The sequence below is a fragment of the Lampetra fluviatilis genome, chromosome 5 (assembly GCF_964198595.1).
Source record: "Lampetra fluviatilis chromosome 5, kcLamFluv1.1, whole genome shotgun sequence".
NCBI classification, from domain to species: domain Eukaryota; kingdom Metazoa; phylum Chordata; class Hyperoartia; order Petromyzontiformes; family Petromyzontidae; genus Lampetra; species Lampetra fluviatilis.
In genome coordinates, this window is record NC_136279.1 from 8,818,621 (window position 1) to 8,829,325 (window position 10,705).

At 49.6% G+C, this 10,705-nt stretch overlaps 1 protein-coding gene across 1 annotated transcript; it reads left to right on the plus strand.

Annotated features, from left to right (window-relative positions):
- Positions 1-30: 30 nt before the first annotated feature.
- Positions 31-10,443, plus strand: MPI (mannose phosphate isomerase). Its single transcript, XM_078856666.1, has 8 exons — positions 31-111; positions 3,168-3,295; positions 3,819-4,019; positions 4,613-4,754; positions 6,079-6,261; positions 6,826-6,999; positions 7,973-8,181; positions 8,503-10,443. The coding sequence occupies exons 1-8, from the start codon at positions 96-98 to the stop codon at positions 8,713-8,715; spliced, it is 1,266 nt and encodes a 421-aa protein (XP_078712792.1). The 5' UTR covers positions 31-95; the 3' UTR covers positions 8,716-10,443.
- Positions 10,444-10,705: the final 262 nt, after the last annotated feature.

Sequence of the window (10,705 nt, forward strand, 5' to 3'; positions counted from 1 at the left end):
TGGGGGGGGGTCACCGTGTCACGTGGAACGCGCCTGCACGTCAAGGAGGAGGAGGCGGCGTCTCGGCACCGTGGAGCAGTCGCTGCGACTTCGTGATGGAGGACATTAAAGGTGAATCTCTTGCATTCAATAAAACAACTTTATTATTATTTATTATTATTACGAGTACAATGCTGTGTGTTATCGTTCACATGTGGTGCTCGCAGTCGCGTCATCTGCGCGCCGTTGCATTTGTGAGTTCAGTTTTGACCGAATTCAGTCTTGACCCGTGCAATCGGAGTGCTCTGCCGGAAGAGACGAGGGAGACCCGGCGGAGCGTCTAGGCGACGAGGGGGCTTGCCTAGGCCGCTACGGGATCTGTCTTGTCGAGGCAAATTATACTTTTAACGATTGACAAACATAATTAATGCGCACATCAATACACGCATACACACAAGGCAAAGACAACCCATCGTATAACCTGTTGGGACAAGTGCTGTTAGCCAGCACCACGCCCGGCCGCCTTTGTCTCCCCAGTGGCTATGTTTTACGCACCGCACCAGCTACTCATTTGAGGCTGAGTCGACCTAGGGGAGGCCAAGCACCGGTTCAGATAATCGGTTGAGATAATCGTCACTGATGTTGGCCGTGAGCGGGAATTGAACTCGGGTCGCCGGGTTCGAAGCGCAGCACTCTAACCACTACACCACCGTCAACACACACGCACACGTGTGTTGACGTGTGTGTGTGTACATTACAATGTACATACATACACTGTGCATTTATCTAGCGTCACATCCCAACAACAACAACAGCAGCAGCCGCCGTTCGCCACGAAGTTGGTGGTGGTGGCTGTCACCAGGGCGCTTACGGCTTGTGATGCCTCATCCCACGTGTTGGCCAAGCAAAGACTCTTTGTCGGCATCGTCTTGCTAAGTTGTGTCGCAGTAGGAGGGACGATGGTTGTTGTTGTTGGTGTGTGTGTGTGAGAGAGAGGTCCCCCATTGAGGCAGGAACGTAGCGAGCTCGGGGGGCAGGGGGTGACTTGCCCCCCCCCCTGGTGGCCAAAGCTTCACACCCACCATGAGGTTTGTTTGCAACAGTGGAAACATAACAACACATTAAAACGCGGTTTAAATTAAAGCAAATTATGGAAATGCTTTAATTTACGTTCCACATGTTAATTTCAATTGTGGAGCAGCAACGTTTGGCTTCCGCAAAGTGCGCAGATCAAGTGTTGGGGCCACACTTGCCTGATTTCCGCACACCCCCTGAGCTGATCGTGTAGTTAAGCCTCTTGATATGCAAATTATTTTGTCAAGACGCTCTTCGCTCCTCCATCCCAGCATAAATAGTCGCTCCAAGCCTGGAGCGTGCCATTCAGACTCTGTCTACTTGACGGACCTGTTCTCCACCTGAGGACGGCTACTTGCGTTGTGGCCGAAACGTCGTGAGAATTATTTTATTGTGTTTTATTTTTATTATTTTATTACTTCCCTTCTACGTGACTTTACCGAAAGAACCAAGAAGATGAATCCCTGCAGTCACGAAAGCTTTAAATCGAAATTTAAATCGAAAGTTAAGCCACTGTTATTGAGTGATGAATTTGCGGTGTAATTGAACAAATTTGTAGTCGTGACGCCGGCACACAATGGCCTAGCTCTTGCTAATAACGTCACGGGGCTTGTAACGTCCACTGAGTGAAGTAGACGTTGCGTGGTTGTGGTAGTGTGTTTTTGCGGTAGGTCACAGGACAGACCTATGAGTTGACTGAAATGACTGGCAGATGCGCTCTCCACAGTACCATGTTGCTGCGTTTGTGAGCACTGCTCTTCCCCCCTCCGCTGTTATTGGATGCCTGCCTCTCACGGCCCAGTAGCATCTTTCATGAGCATACTTGCACCTATACCTAACCTTTTTTGGTACCCCTTGCTGTCATATTTGCACTGTATTCTTTAAATTGGTGTGTTTTGTTTACAACTGTTAAATACCTCGTTTATTGGTTGTGCAATGCTATATTCCTGAGCACCATGTACTCGTTTTCTGCAATATAGATTTTTCTCAACGGGATCGTCTGTGTAACAAATAGTTAAGTTGGTACCAGTCATCGGCAAATCTGATTAGCTCCACATCCTTCAATACCACATCAGTCCATCTCTTCTCCAGCCCGTACTGCAACTGTTTAGTCCCCTCTATCTGGCCAAACAGAAGCTGCTTAAGCAGTACACAAACAGTACACACAGTGCACACCGTACTCAAATCGAATAGTGTCTTAAGAATACGTTTTTACGTTCATATAATATGTATATAATTGGATCCTTTACTGCATTCACTAGAGGCTCTAGTGAATGCGGTACATGATTCAATGGCAAAAATTATTCTGAATTCGAATCGTGATCACGAAATGAAAACGATGAATGGGATTGTGAGGTGGTGGATATACAGACAGGCAGCATAATGGGTGCCCTCATGGTCAAACGATCGCGATGACCGGAGTAAGATTAGGGGCTTGTATGAGATGTGGTCCTTTCAGGGTACACTTGTTATATGCTAGGGGTGAAAAATAATAGAGTACTGCTCATGCAATACAAACACTGAATATGATAATGACACATTACAAGTCAGAATCGGGATCAACCTAACCTACTGGAAACAAGTTTCGTATATTTACTTAAATACCAACTTAATGACGTTATATATTGTGTTAATTCCAAATAACCATTGTGGTAATCATTACATATGGTTAACGTCAGTCTACATTGTAATATAATGATTGACATAACATATACCTTGTGTAAAAGTTCTAGATGCATGCATGAGATACTTCTTAAAACGTAAGCTTAGTTGTGGCTACAATTCAACATTTGGTAACATAATTGAAATGAACACTGCAACGAATCTTGGCTTGGGTTTGAGCTTAGTTTAAGGGGAAGCTGCAAGTTGAATACTAGCTTAAATGTAATTGAGTTGAATCCAAGTTTAGGTTTATGCGTCGCTTAAGTTAAAGGTCTGTGAGTTTCATCTCAGCTTCATTGTGAGCTTAAGTTAAGTGACATTTTTGAGACCAAGCTAAGTTTATGCTTAGCTTTGTTAAAACATGATTCCAGTTGAATGTCGTTTTGCGTTGCTGGGTTGAAGATGGCTGTGGTTGAACGAGCCTGCTTACCACTCCCCGTCTCACCTGACAGTGTTCCCGCTACGCTGCGCCGTGCAGCAGTACGCCTGGGGCAAGCTGGGCCTGGCGAGCGAGGTGGCGCAGCTCGTGGCGGCCAGCGACACCACCCAGCGCGTCGAGCCCGGGCAGCCCTACGCCGAGGTGAGGGACCATCGGCATCACCGGCAGCGTCTCTTTGGGCGTAGACATCAAGCAAAGGGGGTCGCTGTATGGGCGCGCGTTCCTATGAGCTTCTGCGGCCGTTTGGAACGCTCTTCCTTCCGATATTAGGAAGCCACTGGAGCTATGCAGTTTTAAATTTTTATTGAAAACTCATTTCTTTAGAACTGATTTACGTGTTTTGTTGTCCTTCTCCCGCGCCTTCGATTAGCACGGTTGGATACGTACGTTGCGAAAGATGTTCAACATACATACATACATAGGCGGTGTCGCCATAGGGACGTGTAAGTGTCGCCCCTTCATATATGTGTGCGGCAGACACAAGGTGGAGGAGGATATGGCTTGGCCTCTTCATATCTCACGCTCGTTTCTCACGATTCATTTTAGACATTCAAGGCTAGAAGAGCCAATACAAATTCACGAGAGAAATGTCAAGCACCGAGCATGTCTGCTGTCTTGTTTAATCTTCCTCCACTACTCTCCCCGGCACTGCCGTCGCCGCCAGCTGTGGATGGGCACCCACCCGAAGGGGGATGCACAGATCCGGGATGATCGAGTGCAGCCGCCCATGCTGTCGCAGTGGATTGCAGCTCATCCAGATTCACTGGGGTCGAAGGTCAGGGATCGCTTCGGCGATCAGTTGCCCTTCCTCTTCAAGGTGCTGTCCGTCAACATGGCGCTGTCCATCCAGGCGCACCCCAACAAGGTGAGGCATGGGGCGTGCGAGGGAAGCAGATCTTGTTAGGGAATTCGTAAACGGCAAAATAACTGTTTGGTCTCTTGAGTTCAGGCATCTGTTGCTAGGATGCTATAAATTCCATGGAGAGGGGATGCAACTGGAAATTTGTGAATATAAAATGAGAGGAAAGCATTGCAAATGTTGGCAGGAATGTGAGAGTGATGGGTGGGACAAGTGTCCAAGGTGGCGTAGAGCAGGTTATCGAGACAGCCATTGGAGTGGGACCCAGAATTTTGCAGACTAGTGGAAGACTTAAAGCCACATAGGGGAAGCGATGAGGCTGTAAGATGTGTCCTCTACGGACTTGTTGACTGTATAACAATCTAGAGGGTGGCGATGACAAGACTAAGAACATTTATTGTTGTTCGTCAACTGCAACAGTTTGGGAATCTCTAACAGAAGAAAGGTTCTGATAACAAAGTGGAGTGGCATCATCGGCACTGGCTGAAAGATTTACTCTTGACCGTGGCATGAAACCACGCTGCTTAATAATGTAATGCCTCATTGTGTTGTTGTTGTTATGATCCGTGTATGTATGTTTGCCTATCTCCACCGGGCAGTCTCACGCCGAAGAGCTTCACGCCAAGTTTCCTCAGCACTACCCAGATGCCAACCACAAGCCCGAGATGGCGATCGCCCTCACACCCTTCGAGGGCTTGTGCGGATTCCGCCCGACACAGGAAATCCTGGATTTCCTACATAGTGAGTGATCCCTGCAGTGCTGCGATTGAGAAATGTGCTTCCGGATGCAGCTGTAGCCGTAGTGTTCGTCTGTGCTTTGAGGGTGCGGTGTTGCCTTCTGCTCCGTTAAGGTGAACAATAAAGAAAGCACAAAACGACCTATAAGGTTAAGACGTTATCGTGACCAAAGGGGTCGGAAGTCATCACACCTCGTGATCACGTATCATCCTTCTGTTTCACTTAAATAGTGTCGATGCTGCTCATTTACAACCCTGGTTATTTGAGGTGGTGGCATTGCATTGAATGAACTAACGTTGACGCACCAGCACCAAAATAATCACGTTGCATTTCATGTTAACTGTTGCCAACATCGGATAATGCACCTCTCTATAAAGAGGCATTAAGCGTCGCCTTTAATGCATCGCTGCTGGCTGCTTCCCAAACAGCTGGCGGCAAACATTTTTTTTTGTATAATTGAAAAAAAAACCTTCACCCAGTCCATCAGAGGCCACTTGTGGTTAACACACAACGGCCCCCTTTCACTCAGAAGCGGACGTTTCTATCTGGTTTGCATCTGGTAGGAATGGAATTACAGAATATATCCTGTCGCGGAATTGAGAGTTTTGACGCACGTGCGGTAACTTGGCACCCATGCAGCGCCGAGGTTTACACGCACACGGCTTGTTCCCAAGAGCGCTGGGGGTGTGTGCATTCACGGAAACTCTGCGCAACATTTTACAAAGGTCGCTTGCGGGTTTGTGCCGCACTCCCAAATCCCGCTGGCCCGGGTATCGCACTTCACTTTTCGCTCTCTTGACCGGAGCCTCTTTCCCCGTGCAAATCATTAACGACGAGGAGGGGGACAGATGGATGAGGTGCGATTTTAACTTTGTAGGTACAAAAACGATTGTGTAAATGAAATCGTTTGTAGTACTTCATATGGGGCAGTTGACTGTATCCCGAGGCAGACTGCAATTGGTTGTCTACAATGCTCATCCTGGTTTTGGTGGAGCTGTCTGTGGTGGGCTGTACAGGCAAGAAAGGAGGTTGGGGGGGGGGGTTGTATGGTATTGTGCATTGCTCGCCTCTGTTGCATGAATGATGAATGACATAGGCCATGATGTTCTGTCATAGCAAAAACTATGCCTTTAACCTGGATATGTTCTCGTATCCATGTTGTTTCTCTTTCCGTCTGTCATTGTAATTCCAAGCATGCACCTCACCAAGCGTGCCTTCTTTACGCAATTTTAAGCTCTTTTTATCCTGGAACTTCAGCAATAGGCCGTGACCACACGATCGTCCGGTGACGAGGGTACCTCGTGCCGTGGCATTTCTCTGCCGGCAGACGTTCCCGAGTTGCGGGCCGTGGTGGGAGAGGGGGCGGCCGCGGAGCTGCAGGGCGGCGTGGGAGACGACGCGAAGGTGGCGGCGGCGGCGCTGAAACGCTGTTTCTCCGCCGTCATGACGTGCGACAAGCGGCTGTTCGCCGAGCAGCTCGGGGGCCTGGTGGCGCGCATCTCCAAGGACGGTACGGGAGATGGCGCCGGGCGCGGGGGGCACGGGTGCGTGCACGTGCGCACGCGCACACGTACGCACGCACGCGTGCTCCAGCCACTGCAGAAGGTGCAGATAGAATAGGTCAAGCGCTGTTGTGATCGCAATCACAATTGGCGACGTACGTTTGAGAGCGCTGAGCGATTGCCAAGAGGCGTAAAGGAAGATGAAACGTAAAATACAATTTTTTTTACCGCTCGTCCTGTTGAGAAACTGAGTGGGGATGAGCGCCTCACCTACACTCAATGGGCAGGAACTCATGAGGACTTTGGCTAATCTGTGTCATAATGTCTCTGTGTGTGAGTGCCTTCGTGTCTTGGTGTATGTGTATTTGTGCCTATCTGTACCTAAGGCACACAGTTTTATCTTGCAATATGAAAGAACAAGAGTGTTCCTCACCTGGCCGAAGCATCGTGGTTTTGTGATCACCAATTGGCAGTAGCTGGTGGTGGTTACTGCGCGTGCCTTACGCCTGCGTGTGTGTGTGCGCGTGCTCACGTGTGTGTGTGTGCACGTGCTCACGTGTGTGTGCCCACAGTCGCCGAGGGCAAGGACACCTCATCGAGTCTCGGGCCCCTCCTCCTTCGTCTGCACTCCCAGTTTCCCGCTGATGTCGGCTGCTTTGTCATCTACTTCCTCAACCACATCACGCTGCAGCCCGGAGAAGCCATGTTCCTGGGCGCTAACGAGCCTCACGCCTACCTGTCCGGAGGTGCGGCTCTCGAGGTCATACCGGTCGCCGGGTCACGCAACAGTTAGAGAGCTTGGCAACCAATCAGCGAGGTCTTATTCCAGCAGTGGATAGAGGATAGCTGCTGCTGATGATAATGATGATGATGGAAGCTGAAGGTAAAGAGTTCTGCACTTGGTTGAGCTGGGCGTGGTGGTGCATGCCTGTGATCTAACTTCTTGGATGTCAAGGGTTGGTGGATCACGCTGATTTATACGGCTTCCACAACCTGCTGGCCTCTGTGAAGTGGCCAGGAGATGGCGGTATGTTGAGCTTGTTTGTGAAACCAAGCCGTGTCGACGTATGAAAGTTCATAGTGTGTGTCGCGAACCTACGGGCCCACACTTTTCAACCTGGCAACACTGCTCCAATTTTAGCGCCCTTAATCACAACGCATTTGAACTTTCACGTAATTAGTGGACAACGCTAAGCTGCGTGCCAACGTGTGGCCTGCGAAAGGTGTGTTTAGTGGTTTGGTCTCTCAATAATCCAAAGGTTCCCTGCCCCTGATGTCAACACTATATAGATCCAAATTGTGTTGTGTGGACTTTTAGTTGAAACCCGTCTTGCTGTGGTACTTAATTGTTTATTCTAAGAGACATTTTTCTCACCCCTGCCCCCTTTGGGGGATGGACAGAAGTTAATAGTTGCCCCGCGGGACCTTTGATGGGAAGTTCACTTGGCGCGCCTGTAGGCCCCCCCTACCTTTGTACCTCTTCCCTTATCTTACCCCCACCTCCCATATAATAACCGATGCTCCACCAATCTCCTCCGCCCATCTTTGGACCCGGGAGTGCTGAGTTCGGGGCGCGCCTGTAGGCCCCCTTGTTGCGGTCTGTACCTTCTACCGGGGTTCTTGTTGTTTTGCAAAAGCAAAGAAAAGAGGGACACTTTTCCCTCTGGCGTTTGTCATTCAACATTGACCCGGGACCGCCCCCGCGTGACACCGACGCAGACTGCATCGAGTGCATGGCGTGCTCCGACAACACGGTTCGCGCGGGACTCACGCCCAAGTTCATCGACGTGGACACGCTGTGCGGCATGCTGCACTACGCGCCGGCGCCCGCCGCCTCCAAGCTGTTCCCGGCGCGGCCTGACCCCTCGGACCGCCACGCCCTCGTTTACGACCCCCCCGTGCCGGACTTCACGGTCATCCGTATCGAGGTGCTTGCCCTCGCACTGATTCGGCGATTTAATAATCGATTCGTCTGCCGTAATTCGTGCATCGGATTGTGCCCTTGAAGCTCGGATTATTTTCGATTCGCATATGTTGTATGCCATGGATTTGTCAACCTTACGGTCACGAGTGGTACTAAGTAAATGAATGTAATTGTTACGTACGTAACTCTTCAAAATAACATGTAACCGTGAATCAATGGACATTGTGGCACGTGTAATGGTGCAGTTTTTATTTGCTCAACCCCCCTTTTCGCTCACATTCTCCCCTCCATTGCCGCTACCCCCCCCCCCCCGCATCTCTGCCAGGTTCCGGCTGGCGAGCGTTCGTACACATTGCGCGCACTGGACTCTGCGAGCATCGTGCTGACGGTGCGGGGCGAGGCGCAGGCTCAGGCCGCGGGTCGCGCCGTTGCGCTGGGCCGAGGGAGCGTGGTGTTCGTGTCGGCCGGCGAGAGCGTGCCGCTCACCGTGGGGCCCCAACACGGCCTGCTCATGTTCCGGGCCTGCGCGCTGCTCTGAGTCGCACACCATGCGTGTGTCACCCCTGTGTGTCGCACGTGTGTGTCGCGTGTGCATCACGTGTGTGTCACGTGTGCTGTGTGCCTGTGTGTGACACCCGTGTGACGCTTGTGTTTAAAGTTTATGTGTCGTGTGTGAAATTTGCGTGTGGAGCGGTTGGCACCATCCACACTGTTATAAGTTCTCGTTCAGCCAGGGGGCGCTGTGGTGAGCACTTGCAATCGCAATCGTAAGGATTGTGACTTTCAAATTCCCTGCGTCCCCGACTTTCGAGCCAAGCAGAGTGCAGATAAGCATCCACTTGTTATTAGTATTAGCAACTGTTTATCCACACTACGGGAAACATCTTTCATGTGCTCGAATGAATAGTGATCATTGCATGGCAGCATAACCATATGTCGCCGAGAGACTGAATGCAATAGATAACAATGAAGTAAAACAACATTTAATATGATGATGGGGGTTTTATTTCGTGGCAGCGATCGTATGAGACTATCAACTCTCGTGACCTGGCAATCCGGTTTAGTTACGGAAATATGAACCCAGGATCTCACCCTGTGTTTCCATTGCCGTGCCAGTAAGGCTCCGCTTCTTGTGCTGGTGCTGTGGCCGAACGGTCTCACTCCCCCGGCCCTTGCCCTCCTTCATCCCCCCTTGTCCCCTCTTCCTAATTGCAATATTGTTTTCCATCAACATTCAATGGCTTGCCTGCTTGAATTGTCTCGCACTATCCCAGGCAGTCATATTTAGAAATGTTTGAAGCGTCCTACGTCGCATCTCCTTTCTGCGTCGATCCCGTGAGTGTGCCCACGGGCAGTTCACCGCAGCTTGCTTGGCCGTGTCAGGCTGCCGTGGCCATCTGCACACGGCCCACTGGCCCGGTCCATGAACCGGGACGGCTCGGTTTAAAGTGGTCGTGGGAATGCAGCATCAGTTGGTGCCCTCTCACGCGTCTCTGCTATTTGTGTTTTAGCACTACTGAGCCACCTGCAATCGGCGTCAAGACTTTCCCCATCTCTTGTGAAAATACCAAGGGGGGCATAACAACTGGACTAATTAAGTTACGTGATAATTATTTATGAAATGGCACACTGTGCAGTACTTGCCTGTCAACTTGCGACCAAATTACAGTTTGGAAAGTCAAATGTATGGGTGGTTGCAATGGGTAATGTTTTTAGCTGTAACCAGGTATATAGTCGCGTTTTAACAAAAATAAACTCGCCACATTTGTCATTTACACTGCCTTATAACTGGAATACATCTAATAAGCTAACGTGCATAATGATCCTTCGGAATTTCTGCCGTCAACATCTGCACCAAGGACCGATGCAGATTTCACTGACCACTGGTGTTAGCCATCGCTGGGAATCGAACTCGGGTCACCTGGTTAATAGTCCAGCCCACCAACCACCGTGCCATTGTCCAAATGTAATTATGGGCCACCCTGTATATTTCCTTCCGTGATGAGGCAAGTGTTTATCACACGTGCGGTGAGTTTTTGTGTTTCTATGAAAGGGTATTTCACTTGAAAAGTGAGTACATGCCACCAATGAAATGTTTGCAGACGCACTTTTTACATGCAGTGCATACACGAGTTTACTTATTTATTCCAAGCTATGAGTACGGTACTTTACCTAAGGGTACTTTACCTACGCGTGTTAAATTAAAAATCGTGTTGGTGCAATCGAAAACATTTGGGTTATAACCACTTTTTGAAATCCTTTATCGTTTTCAATAAAGTTCTTGTGCAGAACCGCGCATGATGGTTTCATATCCACCGCTGGGAGTGTTCTTAGTGCAGTGCGCACCTTATACACAACTCTGCAGTGTAATTGTATTGTTATTATTCTTGAAGTGTCCATCTGGGTGTAACTATTGTAGAACACTCAAGTTCACTGAAGGTGACGAGTTCAAATCCCCGTTTGGGCTGGACTTCACCTTTCCGCTTGGGGTGTGATGATTCACCCTGCTGGTGATTCAATTGTTACGA

Coding starts and splice junctions, on each gene's coding strand:
- MPI (XM_078856666.1), top strand. Junction 3,296..3,818: donor CCGGGCAGCCCTACGCCGAG/GTGAGGGACCAT, acceptor CGTCGCCGCCAG/CTGTGGATGGGCACCCACCC. Junction 7,000..7,972: donor TCACGCCTACCTGTCCGGAG/GTGCGGCTCTCG, acceptor ACACCGACGCAG/ACTGCATCGAGTGCATGGCG.